The 19,311-nt window shown below is 40.2% G+C and overlaps 1 protein-coding gene across 5 annotated transcripts in view; it reads left to right on the top strand.

Moving 5' to 3' along the window:
• The window catches only part of P4HA2 (prolyl 4-hydroxylase subunit alpha 2), a 157,652-nt gene that overhangs the window by 59,404 nt on the left and 78,937 nt on the right, over nt 1–19,311 (top strand). For all 5 annotated transcript variants that reach the window (XM_089694059.1, XM_089694058.1, XM_089694061.1 and 2 more), the window contains exons 3-6: nt 3,276–3,372; nt 5,333–5,484; nt 16,532–16,669; nt 18,278–18,520. In XM_089694059.1, coding sequence (XP_089550185.1) covers nt 3,276–3,372; nt 5,333–5,484; nt 16,532–16,669; nt 18,278–18,520 — 630 coding nt within the window. The remainder of the gene's footprint in view (nt 1–3,275; nt 3,373–5,332; nt 5,485–16,531; nt 16,670–18,277; nt 18,521–19,311) is intronic.

Genomic DNA, 19,311 nt, shown 5'->3' with positions numbered 1-19,311 from the left:
GTCTTTAGCTATTGACTCTGCAGACAGCTGGCGACTTCTGCGCATTGTGCGCTTCAGCATGCACTGACCCCACTCTGTCATTTTATATGTCCTACCACTTCATGGCCAAGTTGCTGTTGTTCCCAGTTGCTTCCACTTTTTTATAATACCACTAACAGCTGACCATGGAATATTTAGTAGCAAGGAAATTTCACAGATGGACTTGTTGCACAGGTTGCAACCTATAGTGGTACCACGCTTGAATTCAGTGAGCTCCTGAGAGCGACCCATTCTTTCACAAATGTTTGTAGAAGCAGTCTGCATGCCTAAGTGCTGGATTTTATACACCTGTGGCCATGGAGGTGATTGGAACACCTGAATCCAGTGATTTGGAGGGGTGTCCCAATACTTTTGGCAATATGGTGTGTGTGTGTATGTATATGTGTGTATATATATATATATATATATATATATATATATATATATATATATATATATATATATATATATATATATATATATATATATATATATATATATATATAGTGTGTACATACATACATACATACATACATACATACATACATACATACATACATACATCAGATAATATAACTATTAGACCTATCACCATTTTTCTAGGTAAATATATTTGTAAAAGTGCTACTGACATGAAATTAAAAAAACCTAAAAACCCATGAAATCCATATATAGAAAGAAACCAAAACAAATAAGTTCATAAATTAAGGTATGTGTAATAAAATGGAATGACACAGGGCAAAACTATTGAACACATGAAGAAAGGGAGGTGCAAAAAGGCATGGAAAGCCAAGACACTAGCTGAAATCTATCAATAATTAGTAAGTAATCCTGTTCCTTGTCAGTGAAAATTAATATCAGCTGGTTCAGTCTCAACTGATGGCCTTTAAAAATGTCTCATTACCAAGGTGTCACTCAAGAAACATCTCATGATGGGTAACAAACAGCTCTCTCAAGACCTTTGCAACCTTATTGTTGCAAAACATACTGATGGTATTGGTTACAGAAGGATTTCTATACTTCTGAATGTTCCAGTGAGCACTGTTGGGGCCATAATCTGAAAGTGGAAAGAACATAACTTCACCATAAACTGGCTACGACCAGGTGCTCCTTACAATATTTCTGATAGAGGAGTGAAAAGAATTATCAGAAGAGTTGTCCAAGAGCCAAGGACCACTTGTGGAGAGCTTTAAAAAGACCTGGAATTATTAGGTACAATTAAAAAAAAAAAAACAGTAAGTAATGCACTTAACTGCCATGACCCATATGCACGCTCACCATGCAAGACTTTGTTGCTGAAGAGAAAGCATGTTGAAGCTTGTTTAAAGTTTGCTGCACAACATTTAGACAAGCCTGTGAAATACTGGGGGAATATAGTCTGGTCAGATGAGATCAAAATTGAACTCTTTGGATGCCATAATATTCACCATGTTTGGAGGTCAAATGGCACTGCACATCACCCCAAAAACACCATACCAACAGTGAAGTTTGGAGGTGGGAATCATGGTGCGGGGCTGTTTTTCAGCATGCAGTACTGGCAAACTTCATATCTTTGAAGGAAGATAAATGGAAAAATGTACCAAGATATTTTTGATAACAATCTGCTGCCATCTACCAGGATGATGAAGATGAAATGAGGGTGGACATTTCAGCAAGACAATGATCCCAAACACAAAGCAGGGAAACTCTCAATTGGTTTCAAAGAAAGAGAGAGAGAAAATAAAGCTGCTAGAATGGACCAGCCAATCACCTGACTTGAATCCAATAGAAAATCTATGGAAAGAACTAAAGATCGGAGTTCATAGAAGAGGCCCACGGAACCTTCAAGGATTTGAAGAATGTGTGGAAGAATGGGCCAAAACCACACCTGAGCAATGCATGCGACTAGTTTCTCCATACAGGAGGCATCTTGAAGCTGTCATTACCAACAAAGGATTTTGAATGAAGTATTAAATACATTTCAGTTGGCGTGTTCAATACTTTTTTTTCTCTTTCTCATTCCATTTTATTACACATAACGTAATTTTTGAATTTATTTGTTTTGGTTTCTTTGTATGTATGCATTGCGTGGGTTGTTACCTTACCTTTCATTTCAATAGCACCTATCGAAATGTATTTACCTAGAAAAATGGTGTTGTGTTCAATACTTATTTTACCCGCTGTACATATATATATAGGGCGGGGGAGGTTCTAAGTACCGTAAGATTCTAGCAAAAAAAATGCAGATTTTTACATGTATGACAGAATTGGCCAGGGAGTCAAGTGGTTCTAAAGGCTTAAGGTTTTTTTTACCACAATGCATTCCATGCATTAAGGCTAAAAACCTGAGTGCAGCCCCCCCCCCATACTTATCTGAGTCTGATCTTGATATAGCACTGTGCATAAGAGCAGCAACTATTTTGGGATTACCCCCCCCCCCATAGGCTTGGAGACAGCAGTGGGAGTTATCAGCTCCTGCTGCTATCAATCACACATAGTGAAGAGGGAGTAGGGCTGAGCCACGTGTGTAAAGGGACACACACAGCCGGCTCAGGAGTGAGCCCATACAAGTGCCCCCATAGCAAGCAGCTTTCTCTGCAGTAGGGAGGAGCCAGAAGCGCTGGCAAGGCACTCGAGAAGAGGAGGATCGGGGCTGCTCTGTGCAAAACCAGAGGTTGATTGGTAGATCAACTTCTGTTCAACTGCAGTGGTCACGCATCGATCAAATTTGGTCGATCCCTGCTGAACTGGCTGAATTTCAATCCATCTTTGGCCACCTTTCATGTAGTTTTAAATTAAGCTAATGTAAATACCTGGATCTGTGTTTATATTTGCCTATTGTAATGCTTTGTACAGTAGAACAGGGAGGGAGGGGCTGCAAAATTTGGCCATAGGTGCCAGATGGGCTGTGCTGCATGCATTGGTGATGACAAGAAACATATTGAGAGATGAAAGATAAAACTTCATCTGTGTGCTGCTTCCATGTTGTCTGATCGCAGGATAGGAGCAGGGAAATGTCCATGTTGCAGTGGTGAACTGCAGAAAAGAAAACTGAGGGTACCAACCTGGATTTGTTGTCTGTTAAGGATATGCATATCTTAAGCATGTATGGACAGAATTACATATGGTTTGCAAGGTAAAACCGTTTCCATGTAGGAAATTTCATTTGTACGTTTAGAATTTTTTCTAGAGTTTAATTTTAAATTCAATGTAACTACTTGATTCTTCTTGTCTAAATTATAGAAAGAAAATGCAATGTTTTTTTGTTTTTTCTTCAGGTCAAATGACAGACTTGATATACAAAGAAAGAGATCTTGTACAGTCTCTGAAAGAGTACATTAGAGAGGAAGAAGGACGACTGGAAAAAATCAGAAGGTAAAAGAACCCCATTATTATTCTAGCCATAATCATTCTGCTAGCTGTGCTGATATTGTTTCATCTGCTTTTAAAGAGCACCTGTCATCAAGTGCCATATTGTGCACTGGTGTTTGCATTTTGCTGATTTTAGGATAAAGATACAAGAAAAAGAAATTTTACCATTTTAAACCAGCTGAGACCAAGAAAGATGGTACATGCTGTGCATCAGTAACTGAACTTTTCCTGCTGATTACCAGAAAGCCGTTTCAGTGTTTGGGAATAATGGCAGCTCTTTATAACCCCCATCATTTGGATTATGCCTTGCATGTGTTTTTGTTGGATTTGATCCCTGTGAATCATGCTTCTGTTTTTAGTTCCAGAACTGTAATTTTCATCTGTGCATAGATTTTGTGGCCCATACATCTGGGTTGTTTTATAAGATAGTACAACCTCTCCATGGTAAAATTGTGGACATAGAAACTGCAGTAAGTGACTTCTTTGAGTCAGGTCCTCAGTATAAGTTGCTTTTTAGCATGCCATGCCTTGTCCTCCGGTGACTTTCACACTATTAGCACTGGTTTGGCTACTTGTGGGTATCCATGAACTACTTGACAGCAGGTAGCAGGATGTACAAGAACATTTACTTGGTCTGCATGTTGGTAGCATTAATAGTCGTTAAATGCCACTAGCAGAGACTAAATAAACCATGGAATCTATGTTTATAAATTGAGCCTCAAAGTAGAACCACACTCCAAAAATAACCAAAAAATTGGCAAAGTCTCTTCTGCCAGAAAGCGTCTTCCTCTATCTCCAGTCAGTTTTTATTCAGCGCAGAGTATCAGCAGAGGATATATGGTGCAGTGTATGCTCTTATTTCATTCTCAGCACTTGTAAGATGGAGCCAGATGTCAGGACACTAACTTCAGTACATAAGGTTCAGCATCGCTTGCTGTAGATTTCAGTGGCAATAAAGTGGGTCTAAATGTTTAAGGTTTTTTTACCTTTATGCATGAAGGTAAAACACCTTCCTTATGTAGCTCCAACCACAGCCCCCCCCCCCCCCAATACTTGCCTAAGCAGGATCCAGCGATGTGCACGAGAGCTGTTACTCTCCTGGGTCTCTGCCTTCTTATTTGCTGAGAGACCGCCGGTGTCAATAACAGCCAGTGAGGAGGGAGCAGAGGTGGGGCTGAGACCCAATCTGTGTGTCTTATGGATGTACAGAGCGCGGGGCTCAGGAATGAGCATGCACAAGAGAGGCTTGCTCTGGGGACACTCAGAGAAGAGGAGGAGCCAGGAGCATCGGTAGAGGACCCAAGAAAAGGAGGATCAGGGCTGCTCTATGCAAAACCATTGCACAGAGCAGGTAAGCATAAAATTTTTTTTTTTTTTTTCAATTTCAACCTTTAATATCACTTTAATGAAGGAAAGGACATACTGAAAGGTAGGTCTTCCATAATGTGCAGTCATGCTGTGTATACTTGCACATTATGCTGAGGGCCAGTCCACCACTGTAGTGATAATGTTATGCTTTAAAACTGGTCATACAAGGATTGATATTTTGCTGGTTCAGCAGGAAGTGACTAAATTTTGATCCCTGTAAGGCTCTTCCTATCTGGGAGGAGTTTATCTAATGCTCAACTCCTTCCAAACGGGACTGTCTGTATTTTTTTTGCTCAAGCAGTGCTTGCAGCCAATGAGCTGCAGTGCTGATCAGTGTGTTCTGGCAGCGGAGTCGTCCCACTGCTAGGATACAGTAGTGCAGTGGGGGATTCCCCTATCCATCTCAATTGTGTGGATGGGGGAAATAGTTCTTCCTTTTTTTTTTTTCCCATCTAAGGCCAGCTTTAGAGGTATGGTAACAAGAAATTAGAAGCAGCTTTGTGAATTGAGCATAATGAGTGGTTCAAATCACCCAAACATTGCATATAAACAGAATGACGCTTTAATTTATGTTTTCAATGTTTGGTGTTTACAGCTGGGCTTCCCAAATAGAAGATTTGACAAGTAAATCGTCGCTTGATCCAGAGGGATTTCTTGCTCATCCTGTGAATGCCTACAAACTGGTGAAGAGGCTCAATACAGATTGGCTTTCTCTGGAGAACTTGGTGCTTCAAGATTCAACTAAAGGTAACTCATGGAATGTGGCTACATAGCTTATACTTGAATTATTAGAGTGAGCCTATGCTCATATGTCATCATAAAGCAATGCAAACAATTTTGATGTGATAGATAAAGATTGTCAGAAAGCATTAACAAACTCTCTTGGAGAAAATTTGCCTTAGGCTAGACACAATTGGAAGGGCCACGTAATCACTGCTGAAGAAGAGGATCTTCCAATTTGGACTGTGATCCTTCTCTTTAGTAGAGGTCATGTAAGTGAGAGTCCAGAGTTTCACATTTGGGCCGTGTCATCCACACTTGGGCTTCATGCACATGGCGACAAGCGAGCATACAGCGCACGTGGAGCATAAATAGCTGGTATAAGGAAACCACAGGTACAGTGTACAGCTTCTTATTGCAATGAATGGCTGTATGAATGCATAAACTCATGCACAGGTGTGCAACCCTAGATGCAGGCAGTCTACACCAGCTATGTAAACTTCATACACGCTGTTCGCCTTCTTGCAGCCATGTGCATGAAGCCTTAGGGTAAGTATTGCTGCCTTCTTATTACTCTTTATGTAACCACCCAGAAAGATGAACATTTTGCTAATAACAGTGTGTCCTGAACGTGAGCCAGGATTCCAGTATTAGCACTTGGCTTTGAATTTTTGCTGTTGCCAACTATTTTGATAACCCATAAGTAGAGCTGGGAGTACAGGTTTGAAGACTTACTGATTATTCTCAAGTTTATAAAGGAAACATCTGTCTTGGCCAAATTTTTTTAGAATCCTTGAGCATAAAAGATCAGTTTCTATTATTTAGGGGTAACCAAGTCCATACATTCACCTGTAGAAAAGCACCTTTTGGTACCATATCTTCGCTTTGGATTGGAAGCTCGCCTTACTGGACCATTGGAACTCTCATCCCTCTCAGAGTATAGTTATTATCACCCCCTTTTACAGTTCAGTGCTGCAGTGCCTGTGCAGCTCTTCTGCAGATCCTTGTGGGTGGGCACTAAAGATGTGACACCAGAGTGTGTCTTCTCTACCATTGCAGGCATCTTTTGCAGTATCAAAATCGTGGTAAGCTTAGACTCTCTGAACAGTAAAGCTGTGCTCTCCTAGGCACCTATGTAAAATGTCAAATTTAAAGGAGAAGTACAGCCAAAGCTTTTTTGGCTGTACTTCTCCTGTGGATCACAGGAGGTGTAGTTCAGTCCGCTGAAAACGGATGACAGGAGTGCAGAACGAAGTCCACTGTCGGCTGATGGCACTCAGCCAGTCCTGGCTGGGGAAAGATCCCGACTTCAAAGTCGGGATCCACCCCACTGTCTGAAGTGGCACCTGGCTCAGACTGTCAGCAAAATGCTGAGAGCCTGAACCAGCTATTCCCTCCCCCTCCACAGCCCAACACTCCAGTGAGCACTGAGGGGGCTAAGCAGATAGAAGGGGGAATTGTTATTCAAAAGGTGGTCTTTATTTAAAACAAGGAGCTTGGTAATGGTAGACTGTGATAAATCTGTGTTCTAGTCATATTGGTGATGGCTTCCTCTGCTGTGCTACTGGAACATATTGCTCTAGACCAACCTGCGGCCTTTGGGCCATGTGGCCTAAGGTGGGTATGAATGCAGGCCAACACAAAATTGTGAACTCGCTTAAAAATGTTGATTATATTTTTTGGGTAAAAATGCATTTTACATTTGGCGAACACCTACATTTGTGAGCAACTACTTTCAAGGATGAAGCACATGAGGGGCAGAATTAGAACTAAAGTATCTGATAAACATCTTGAGAATTGCTACTACATCCATTGAACCAGATACTGATGTGCTCGTTTATCATAAGCTGCGTCGCATATCACCTGTTTTGCTGCCCTCTCCTACTTTTTAATTACAAATATTACACTTTATGCATAATAGTTAAAAAACCTTCAGTGTGCAGCCCCCCCCCCTCAGCCCCCCCCCTCTTATACTCTCTCTCTCTTTTGGCTGAAACAAAGAAGCAGGAGTCATTGGCTTCCACGGTTATTAATCACAGCCAATGAGGAGAGAGTGGGGCTCAGGAGAGAGCATTCACAAGTGCCCTAGAGCAAGTGGCTTGCTATTGGTGGCACTGGTCAAAGGGGAGGAACCAGGAGTGCAGCAGAGCACCTGAGAAGGAAAGGAGAAAAGGATCGGGGCTGCTCTGTGCAAAACAATTGTATGACATGTTTGTTGAAAAAAAAAAAAATACTGAACCTTTATGATTACTTTAACTTGTGATGTGCCCCAACATTTTTCTGCTCATGAGATTTTCTTCGAGGAAACATAGAAAAGTGAAGGCAGAAAAAGACTGAGTGGTCCATCAAATCTGCTCATTAGTGTATATTGTTAGTATATTTTGTGTGTGGCCCAAGACAATTCCTCTTCTTCTTCAATTGAGGCCCAGTAAGGTCCCAAAGGTATCCAACCCTGCTCTAGAAAATGAACTAGAAACTTTTGACTTGTCCTGATTATTAAAGCCATCCATCCTTTTCTCCACATCAGGGACAGTAGTATGTAAAGTAAAATAAGATTGAGTAGTCCTTAATTCATCTCATTATGCATTACTCAAAGAATCATTATTTCATATGACACCCTCAGAAAGCCATGCTGGCTGGGTAAACTTCTTATTCAAGCAGAGTGGAAAGAAAAGGGAGCCACAGTAAGTTTGTTAGACAGTTTCTAATACCCAATTACCTAGGAATGCTTTAAAGAAAACTTCTGCCCAGAGGATAGGTAGGTTCCTCTTAGTGACAACCTTCTGAAAAATGCTAGCCTTTTTGATTTTGTGTGGCCTCAATACTTTGAGTCACTGGCCCATAACAAATATGAAGAAGTATAAAAAAAAAATAAAATCTGGATTGGATTTATGAGTCAGAGGTTGGGAAAGTATTGAAGCCACTGGATCAGCATGACAGCCAGACAACCAGTATTTAACCCCTTCACGCCTAAGGGTAAAACAAATCTAAATGCCCAAGCACAATTCTGCAACGTTGACATGTGACAGGTGGATTATACCTTGTTTTTTTCAGGACAAATTGGGCTTTCATTTGGTGGTAAATGGTAATGGATAGCTCCTAATTTTTTTTTTATTATCAAAGGAAAACTGGCCCAAAATAGTAAAAAAAAAATTTTTTTTTTATTTAGCTGTGTGTTTCTTGTTACGACCATAACCTACCACCAAAGAACAACCCAAAATAAATTCTCCAGCTCTTGGCGATCGCAGCAATACCATATATGCGTATGTTATTTGTTGTTTGTACCTGTAGTACAGCCCAGAAACAATAGTGCGCATTTTGTTTTTGTCTTTTTTTTTTTTTTTTTGCCTAAAACACACTGACACTGACATTAACGCTAGCTGACACTGATACTAATTTTTTTTTAAATCCTGACCTTTGACCTTGAGCTTTGACCCAAACACTAACCCTGGTACTGTACTAGATCAAACCTTGATCTAGGTATTTTTCTTTATTTTTTTCTTTTATTTTTTACTATTTATTTATTTTTCTTCTTTTTTTTTTTTTTACAAACATTTTTTTTATCTCTCTATGTCAGGAGTTAGAGAGATACAATGTATCTCTCTTCTCCATTCATAGAGAGAGAAAAAAGAAGGGGGCCAGGCTGCACAGTGACTGATCACTGTGATAGCCAATCAGAGGCTATCACAGCGATCACGTAACCCGGAATTGGGAGTCCCAGGTCCCGATCGTTAGAACGGGACCTGGGGCTCTCAGTGACACCGCGGTCTCTGTGCTGGGAGTGCGCTGAGTGGCGCGCTCCCAGCACAAAGACAGGTACGCAAATATGCGGCCCCACGGAAAAAAGCCCAGTTCCGTAAGGCCGCATATTTGTGTGCCGTCGGCGTCAAGGGGTTAAGGAGGATCAGTCAGCAGCAGGGGCGGACTGACAACTCATGGGTCCCCCGGGCAATAGGGGATCATGGGGCCCCTGTGTCCTTGCCCATACCCAAAAAGCCTATGAAAAAGCTAATGAAAGGTACCAGGGGCATCTCATGGGGCCCCCTACTGACCCCAGGCCTTCGGACAGTGCCCTAGTGCTCGAATGGTCAGTCCACCCCTGGTCTGCAGTATATTTCTCTGAATATGGGTTTCCTTTATTTCATTCTGGAATTAACTGGTCAGTAATTGAATTTGCTGGCCTTCAGTCTTCATGAAAACTGTATTTAGATGGCTCAGACAGAAGTTTCCAGTAACTTAAATTCGTCTCATGGGGTTTTGTACTATACAAGCTATGCATGTTTCATCTATTGTTGGCTGACATTGCATGTAGTTTTTTTTTCTTCAGTGAGTGAGGTACTGATGACTTTCACATAAGCATGTTTTCCCTTTTATCCTCAGCTTGTTTTCAAGTAATGAAGTATTGTAACCAGCCAAGACTTTGCACATGTTCTGTGTAGACTTGGCTGGAAACTTTGCTTCTCTGCCATGCATTACCACAAGAATAATTCTTGACCTTCTCATCCTACTTTTATATTATGCTGCTAGTGTAATGAAAGTCAATTTCCTAAACTTGGAACGGCAACTGGTTGATGTGCTACATTAATTGGATTCCTGCATAATCTTGACACTTTTTACAGACTTGAAAATTGTACTGCTTTACTGTTTCAGCCCTTAAATCAGCATAACGGCATAAAGCATACTGCAGATGTGGAAATAAAAAACTACACACGTTAAAGGGAAGATGCAATGGCTTGTTCTGAGTCAAAAAAAAAAAAGATTTCTGGGTTTCTAACAATACAGCCTGGCTTAACTGCTGTCCTTTGAACAGTCTCTATCTAAATGACAACTCATGAAAAGCCCTATAAACTAGAGAGGGTCTGTATCTCCGTTGTTCATTCAGCTGTGTGAATATTCTGAATAGGATTTCAAATTTCACCTTGTGGAAGTAAAGATTTACAGAAAACTTGCTGTCTGCGAACACTAGGGCACTGCCCACTACCTGTTTTATTAAATTTTCATATGTAGTTTTACTTATTTAACTGGCTAAAATGTATAAATAATATATATTTTATTAGTCTTGCATATAATAAATATAGAATATCTTCATCCCTTTTGAAGGCTGGCTTGAGAAGGGCGGGCAGGGAGACATTTCAGTCTTCGTAAGTACAGATAACGTTTTTTGTTTTGTTCAGTGGGCTTTTATCTTTCCAGTTTAACATATTGGGGGAACTTCTAAATGAGTGTTGTAGGCCCTCTTTACAATTCTCTTACACCTCCACAGCGAAATTGTTGCTGTTTGCGACCGATCCATGCACCTCACAGTGTGAATATTTGCAAACACACCTCAGATCTTTAAATGCATCTGCTTGTGTTTTTTATAGAAGAAAGATCGCATTACAAAATAGTGCAATGTTTCAGAGCTGCACAGGGCCCCTTCGTCAGGTATGTGATATCGCATGCATGATGAATGGGTCCTGTGTGGCTTCAAAACGTTGTGTTTTTCTCTCTTCTTCAAATTGGTCTTAATGTTTTTTTTACTGAAGATCTGTGGTGTGCTGGCAAATATTTACAATATGTCATGCATTCTCCATTATTCAGCGGTGGTCACTGCAGAACCTGATACTTTTTAGGGAGCTCATTCCAGGAATGTGTGCAATGGGAATATGGACTGTTATCCATGTACAGTGGGGCAAAAAAGTATTTAGTCAGCCACCAATTGTGCATGTTCTCCCACTTAAAACGATGAGAGAGGCCTGTAATTGGCATCATAGGTAGACCTCATCTATGAGAGACAAAATGAGAAAAAAAATCCAGACAATCACATTGCCTGATTTGGAAAGAATTTATTTGCAAATTATGGTGGAAAATAAGTATTTGGTCACCTAAAAACAAGCAAGATTTCTCGCTCTCACAGACCTGCACCTTCTTTAAGAGGCTCCTCTGTCCCTGCACTCATTACCTGTATCAATGGCACCTGTTTGAACTTGTTATCAGTATAAAAGACACCTGTCCACAACCTCAAACAGTCACACTCCAAACTCCACTATGGTGAAGACCAAAGAGCTGTCGAAGGACACCAGAAACAAAATTGTAGACCTGCAGCAGGCTGGGAAAACTGAATCTGCAATAGGCAAGCAGCTTGGTGTGAACAAATCAACTGTGGGAGCAATAATTAGAAAATGGAAGACATACAAGACCACTGATAATCTCCCTCGATCTGGGGCTCCATGCAACATCTCACCCCGTGGGATCAAAATGATCACAAGAACGGTGAGCAAAATCCCAGGACAACACGGGGGGACCTAGTGAATGACCTGCAGAGAGCTGGGACCAACGTAACAAAGGCTACCCTCAGTAACACAGTACGCCGCCAGGGACTCAGATCCTGCAGTGCCAGACGTGTCCCCCTGCTTAAGCCAGTACATGTCCGGGCCCGTCTGAAGTTTGTTAGAGAGCATTTGGATGATCCAGAAGAGGATTGGGAGAATGTCATATGGTCAGATGAAACCAAAATAGAACTGTTTGGTAGAAACACAACTCGTCGTGTTTGGAGGAGAGAGAATGCTGAGTTGCATCCAAAGAACACAATACCTACTGTGAAGCATGGGGGTGGCAACATCATGCTTTGGGGCTGTTTCTCCGCAAAGGGACCAGGACGACTTATCCATGTACAGGACAGAATGAATGGGGCCATGTATCGTGAGATTTTGAGTAACCTCCTTCCATCAGCAAGGGCATTGAAGATGAAACGTGGCTGGGTCTTCCAACATGACAATGATCCCAAGCATACCACCCTGGCAACGAAAGAGTGGCTTCGTAAAAAGCATTTCAAGGTCCTGGAGTGGCCTAGCCAGTCTCCAGATCTCAACCCCATAGAAAACCTTTGGAGGGAGTTGAAAGTCCGTGTTGCCCAACGACAGCCCCAAAACATCACTGCTCTAGAGGAGATCTGCATGGAGGAATGGGCCAACATACCAGCAACAGTGTGTGCCAACCTTGTGAAGACTTACGGGAAACGTTTGACCTCTGTCATTGCCAATAAAGGATATATAACAAAGTATTGAGATGAACTTTTGATATTGACCAAATACTTATTTTCCCCCATAATTTGCAAATAAATTCTTTCCAAATCAGCCAATGTGATTGTCTGGATTTTTTTTCTCATTTTGTCTCTCATAGATGAGGTCTACCTATAATGCCAATTACAGGCCTCTCTCATCTTTTTAAGTGGGAGAACTTGCACAATTGGTGGCTGACAATACTTTTTTGCCCCACTGTACCTGTCGGGAACAGTTAGGGTCCTTTCCCATGGGCATTATGTATGTCCATTTTTTATCTGTCCATTTTACGGATGAAAAACAGACCCCCATGTATTTCTGTGGGCTTGTGGGTGTAAACGGATGAACATCTGTTAATGTCCGCATCCGTTAACATCCATTTTTTTGAACAGAAAAAACCCTATTTTTCTTCTGCAAAATAAATCGGAACGGACAAAAAAAACAGATGTCAATGGATTATATGCAGTCCAGCAGGTCAGCAAAGGGGGGAGGGGGGAGACAGGGGGCTTATCGGTATTTGGGGCCCCCATATCCCGCCCCCTCCCCCCTATGCAAATGAGTATGGGGTACATGGTACTCATTCACAAAAAAAAGTGTAGTGTGAAAAAAGACAGGAGACAGTCTTTGACAAGTCCTTTATTTTGGGGGCAACCCCACGCCATTTTGTTTTTAAATTTTGTCGTGGGGGGTTCCCCTCCAAATCGAAACCAGATCCAAAGAGCTTGGTATGGATGGAGGGGGGGACCCCCGCGACATTTTTTTAAACTATTTTTTATTTGCCGGCAATTTTTTTTTTTTTTTTTTGTACATTCAGCTGACAGCTGATGACTAAAAAGATGTAAACGGATGAAAAAACAAATGTAAACTTACCCATTTTTTCCTTTAAAAAAACGTGACTGAAATGATGAAAAAAATGGAACACCCGTTTGAAAGGACCCTTTCATAATTTTGTTGTAAGAGGTGGTGGAACTGAGGCTGAAATATCCATTGCAGAGCTCCCTCTCAAAGCACTGTGCCTGTCCCACAGATGAGGCATGCCCAAAGAGCATTATAGTTAGGTGAGCAAAGCCCAGTCTGGAACACTAGTTACCCATCAGGTCCACCTTGCTTTTGATTGATAGTGGGCCTGATGTATATAAACTTGCAGGCAACGGTAACCAGTTTGATTTCAAGTTCACATTAGGGAATGGTCTTTGTTCCAGTTTTAATAAGTCATACCTTTTTGTTTATTGATGGATTTCAAAATGGTTTTATTAAATAATGCAAGTAAAAAATCTCTTCCTAAACCATTGTTGAGGTACATATAGATAATGTCCAAATCAGCCAGTTTGCTCAGACAACAACTGCTGTCTGGATATCTTCATATCTGGCAGGCCTGGGTGTGGGAAAGAGTTGATTGACTGGGTTGGATTCTCCCAGCTAAATACTTCTTTTTTGTTGAGGTAAGACTGACACTTAGCATGCCCACTCATTGCATAAACTTGCATACTCCATCACTCCAGGAATGCATGTTTATGCACCAGTAGATTGATGAAAAATAATCTAATCTTTGGATAGTTTTTAACTTTGTGTAAAGCGAAGGGGAATGTGTATAAATCTTTTTATATTTCCAATACTTCAGATTTCACTACTTTCAAAACCAGAATGATGTAAATCTGTACAGCAACACCTGCCAAGCAAATACCTAAGCTGAATCCATTTATTCAAGTTAACTGCTCATTAAGACTCTTCCTGTTACTGCTTTATTTTATCTTCAAGCTATAAATTGTGTTGTCCAAATGAATATATTAAGGATTGTGCAGCTGTCTGTATAACCCTCTAGGCATGATTGAACTTGGATGTTTGCTTAAGCAGTTTCATCTGCCAAATTAGTCGTGGCAGTTGTAAAGGATTTGCTAACTTGAACCCTACATATTTCCTTTTTGCCAATTCATTATTTGTTTAGGCCCACTCTCCATATTCTTATCACAACATTAAATCTGTACTACTGAACTTCTTAGGCCATCAGTTTTTTTTATTGTGTACATTAAGGCTGTACCCTAGAGCAACTAGTCATATTATCTCTTTATTTCTTTCTTGTTGATTGAATGACACAGAAAGTAATTTACCTTCAGTTATACTGCCACCTACAGGAGGATTGGATACTGACAAACAAAATAGCAGTAGTTCAGCGCAAGATAACCCCCAATATCAACGTGGGGTTTTTTTGCTGTTGCCCTAGGAGTTTGGACATCTTTTCTTCAGCTCTGCTGGGAATAATGTAGTCTATTTTTTGCTAGCATTTTTTCTTCAAATTTTTCATCAATCAAAACAATTTTTTACAGCATTGCTAGAACTTGCCCCAGCAATTGAATCTATTCAGTGTGACCTCTTTCCAACTTGGATTTTGGAGATCCACAACTGAACCCTACTTGACTAGACCTTGCAGAGTTGACCTGGAAGTGACCTTTGGGCACTGGGCTCCCCATTCTGGCATTAAGTTAGCAGCAGAAAGCTTTTCATGTCCAGAGTTGTTGTCGTTGCCTCAGAGCTTTCACTGTCTTTGATGGGCCACTCTGATTCGGTCAAGCAGACTGTGCACTGGGAGCTATCTAATTCATTTGGACCACTGGACATGTTTAAAATTCCCACTTTCCACTGGTTGCTACCAGGAAGGGGTTGGAGCCAGAGGCTCTGAGTGCTGGGGCCATCTGTTCATCTAAGTGTACCATGTGCACTTTGCACTCTTTCTCATTTTCTGCTCTGAGGAAGCATCCCTCCCCAGCTGCTTCTGGTTTGCACAGTGCCACGTGTAATTCCTATTCTTCATTTGTTCCTACTGCCCCTATACAGTTACCTCTGGCCATCTGACTCTAACCTGCTACCAGCTGTCTGGGTTTTGTGAGTAGGGGAAGCGGAAGAATTTCCGTGTGATCCATTCCACTGTTCTATCTTGAAACAGACCGTGCAAGCAATCATGTAGAAAGCAAGGAGTGGTCCAGGCCTAGGGGATTGTTAAAGATTATCAACGAGCCCCAGATCATCAGGAACTTAATGTGGGTATCTGTAAGGATAAATGTTTTTTATGAACCATAGCTCCCATAAGCTGTTGTATGACTACAGCAAAGTTGCAAATTGGCTGGCGCCATGTCCTAGCTAATATTTACTGAGCCGCCAGAAAGACAAACCCCACCACCTTCCTCTGGATCTTCATCAAGGAAGGGAGTCCAAAACCACAAAGCTTTCGGGCATGACCACTAAATATGGAGGAGAGTACCAGGCTCTCTGTGACCCCTGAAACAGGAGGGGATGCAGAGGGAACAAATTTGGCTACTCACACCATGGTCATATAGAAAAGAAATTTATAGGCATCTTCCTGAGCAAAGATATTGCAAGAATACTTAGAGGAGTCAAGCAAAATTTGGTTCCAGGTGGGCTGGTCCAGAGTAAAACATGTAAACATGACATTGTTTAAACATTAAAGTCGTATTAAAACCAAATACTAACATTTAATATAATGCAGCTTACTTATGTGCAAAATGTGATGGCTGCATTTGGGGGGTGGGGGGGTTGTAGGCATTTTTAAAGCTGAACTCCAGTTACTTTCTAAGCAGCCATAGACAGTGTTATTTTGAATCCCTTGGGATAAAGAATTTACATAAAAATAAGAAGAAAAGCTGACCATTGTAAACAATTGGTTTGTCTCAACTAATTTAACTGCCACTTCTCTCGTACAGCTTGCTCTGGTAAAGGAAGTTGAAAAATAGCAGACTCACTGGCCAGATCACATGTGAACAGTAAAGGAAACAAATCCTAAATAAACACTAAAACTAATCTGGCTTCCACAACTAAGAAATGGTGAGCTGCAATATATTAGGCTTTGATTTTTGGGTTCAATATAACTTTGGCTGTGTTTCAAGAATGGACTTCAAATTTCATTTTTGTTCTTTAAGCAGGTTCACAGTTTACTGTATCTATAGTTGTGTCTTTGCAAGTACTCCACATGGAGAAATGGCCACATTGTGCATGAATGACTCATTGTCTGTCTGTTTCAGGCTTTATTGCAAACCTTACATTTCAAAGGGAATTCTTTCCAAGTGATGAAGATGAGACTGGAGCGGCCAAAGCATTAATGCGCCTCCAAGACACTTACAAACTGGATCCTGATGTTATAGCAAAAGGAATATTGCCAGGTCAGTGCAAACCATGTTTAAAACATATGTTAAAGGCTTACATCATTTTAAAATGGTCTTAAAGATAAATCCCAAGCAAAAAAAGCTAACTGCTCAGCCATATTTATGTTGTTTTTTTCCTTTCCAAAGGATCAACTAATATTGTGATACATGCATCCCTAACAGACTGTATAACTGTGCTGAACTCCTTGAGCCCCTCTGAAGGTTACAGTTTTATATATATATTTAGGCCATACAGTCTAGGACATGCACAGCCATCAGCCTGGGACTGAACAGTGAAAGAGACATAGCATGATGACCTCATCACCATACTATCTTCCCAGTGTTGAACTAGAAACAGACAGATTAGTTTATAGTGCTCCTCCTCCCTCTTCCTGTCTGAGTGCTACTGTACAGGAGACCAGATAGATTAATTTACATGTTTGCTTAAAAAAGCAAAAACCTTTTTAAAGATTTTTTTTTTCTTTTTTGATGCACCCATAACTAGATTAAAAATATGAATACACAAATGTATACCTGAAAGTTGTCTTTAAAATACCGCTAAACCTTTCAAGTATTGGTGTGCAGGCACTGCTTGTGCCTTGTGCAGTTAGTGGATCCTGCTATGCAACAGTAAATTCCATTAACCATTGCATCCCTGATGGAAACAACTTGAGATGTTAATTAACTAATTTAATTTTTTTTCTCTCCTAGCAGAACTATAAAATATAAAATTATATTAAAAAATACCTGTACGTATAAGACAACCATCCAATAGAAAAAAATGCTGTCAATATAAACCTGTCACAAGAGTAAGGGGTGCCATTGGTGACCATCTTTTGTGAATGGTAGTTTTCTTGCCGATTTACTGATCCTCTGGCTTTGATACTCTAGATATTAGGAAAGTAAAGGGAAAAAAATCACAAATTCCTACCTGTTTGCTTGTTTGGGGTCACTGTAAGGCGTCAGCAAGTCAGACCGCTATCGTTTTCAGATGAAGAGATAGAAAAAATGACAGCCTGTATATTTTTAATATGACAGGTTTTCTTTTATGAATGCCTATTTAACACCTGCGCTTAGTGACTACAAATATTAACTACATTTTGCTAAACCTAAAAACAACAAAAAACAAAAGATAGCTGCTGTGTGTAACACTGTGTGCTTGCATACAATTTCGTCCTTAATCACAGCACTTTAAACCAACAATTGTGCAAAATGCTAAATTATTAATTAATATATAATATCCCCCTACATGGTATATTCTAAATCAACAATAATTTTGCATTTCGCACAATTGTTGGTTTGAAGTGCTGTGATTAAGGACGAAGGTTTGCTTTTATGGCTGTTTTTTGTTCCAAAGCTTTTGTTGTATGGCATGTATATGTGGCCATCCACAGGTGGCTTGTTTTCAAAAATTGCTGTTTCTCTTTTTTTCAGCTTTGTAGTTGGAATACATACCAATGTAATATATAGTGGAAATGCATAATCTAGACCATGCTTAGACACATTTGCTCTACAGCCGTGTTTAATGAAATTACTTTGAAACCTTGCCAATCCTGTGTTCATAATGGCGAAGCCCAAGTTATTTATTGTGTCTGCTTTTGATTGTCTTTTTATGTTATATTCTAGGAACAAAATATGTTTCATCTTTATCCGTGGATGACTGCTTTGGTATGGGAAAAATAGCCTACCACGAGAGTGACCATTATCATACTGTACTTTGGATGCAAGAAGCTCTGAAATTGTTGGATGAAGGGGAAAAATCAGCCACCATCTCTAAAGTGGATGTACTAGACTACCTCAGTTACACAGTCTTTCAGCTTGGCGACATTCAAAGAGCAGTGGAACTTACCAGAAAACTTCTAGCAATGGGTAAGTAAAAGACCTTCATGCATTTGTAGCTCACAAATTTCCTACTAATGTTTTACCTTGTCAACTTTGTAGATGGCATTGACCAGTGACAACTAGGTAGGAGAGTAATTTTCATCCCGTTATCTAGGTTTAACACTTTAGAATTCAATGCATCGCTGATTTCCTATCTAATAAGTGTATATGATTTTAGGCTCTGAAGCGAGAAGGACTCGTTTTCACTAGCTAGGGCTGTAAAGCCACACTGCTGAGCCTAGAGATGTAAAATTTCTGGAAATTTTGAAGCCATGGGAAAAACGTTTTTTCCTGGAAAAAATGGAAATTTTCTGAAAGTCGTTTTGTTACAATGGGAACATGAAATGCAGTGCATATACAAGTATTATGCGTGAAATAAAAGTTCAGCTTATTCAGTAAATAAACTAAACTTGTTTTTAAAATGTTTGTTTTTTTTTTATTACAAATGGAATACCAAGGACTGTATATGTTAGAAACATTTCAACTATACATGAGAACCGGTAACTATTACCCTTTCCTTCAAAAGCAGCAAAAAAGCAAGAAACCATCAATATAAAAAAAAAAAAATTCAGATTTGCCCCTTAGCACCAATAGCAGAGTTTATGGACTGAGAACCATGGAGGGAAAAGTTGCTTGCACTTTCATTTTGGTCCTAATCATTTAAATCCATAATGTATTTTTTTAATGCCTTTAGGGCACCTCAGCATGCAAGGATGTGTTTGTCATCCTTTGTAGCATTTGGAAAAGAATATTTCTTCTCACAATATTTGCAAGTTGCA

Source organism: Staurois parvus, unplaced genomic scaffold (genome assembly GCF_062004578.1).
Source record: "Staurois parvus isolate SC_StPar_1 unplaced genomic scaffold, SC_StPar_1.0 ptg000648l, whole genome shotgun sequence".
NCBI classification, from domain to species: domain Eukaryota; kingdom Metazoa; phylum Chordata; class Amphibia; order Anura; family Ranidae; genus Staurois; species Staurois parvus.
Note: the sequence above shows the minus strand (reverse complement) of the source record. Positions and strands in the feature narration are given on the sequence as shown.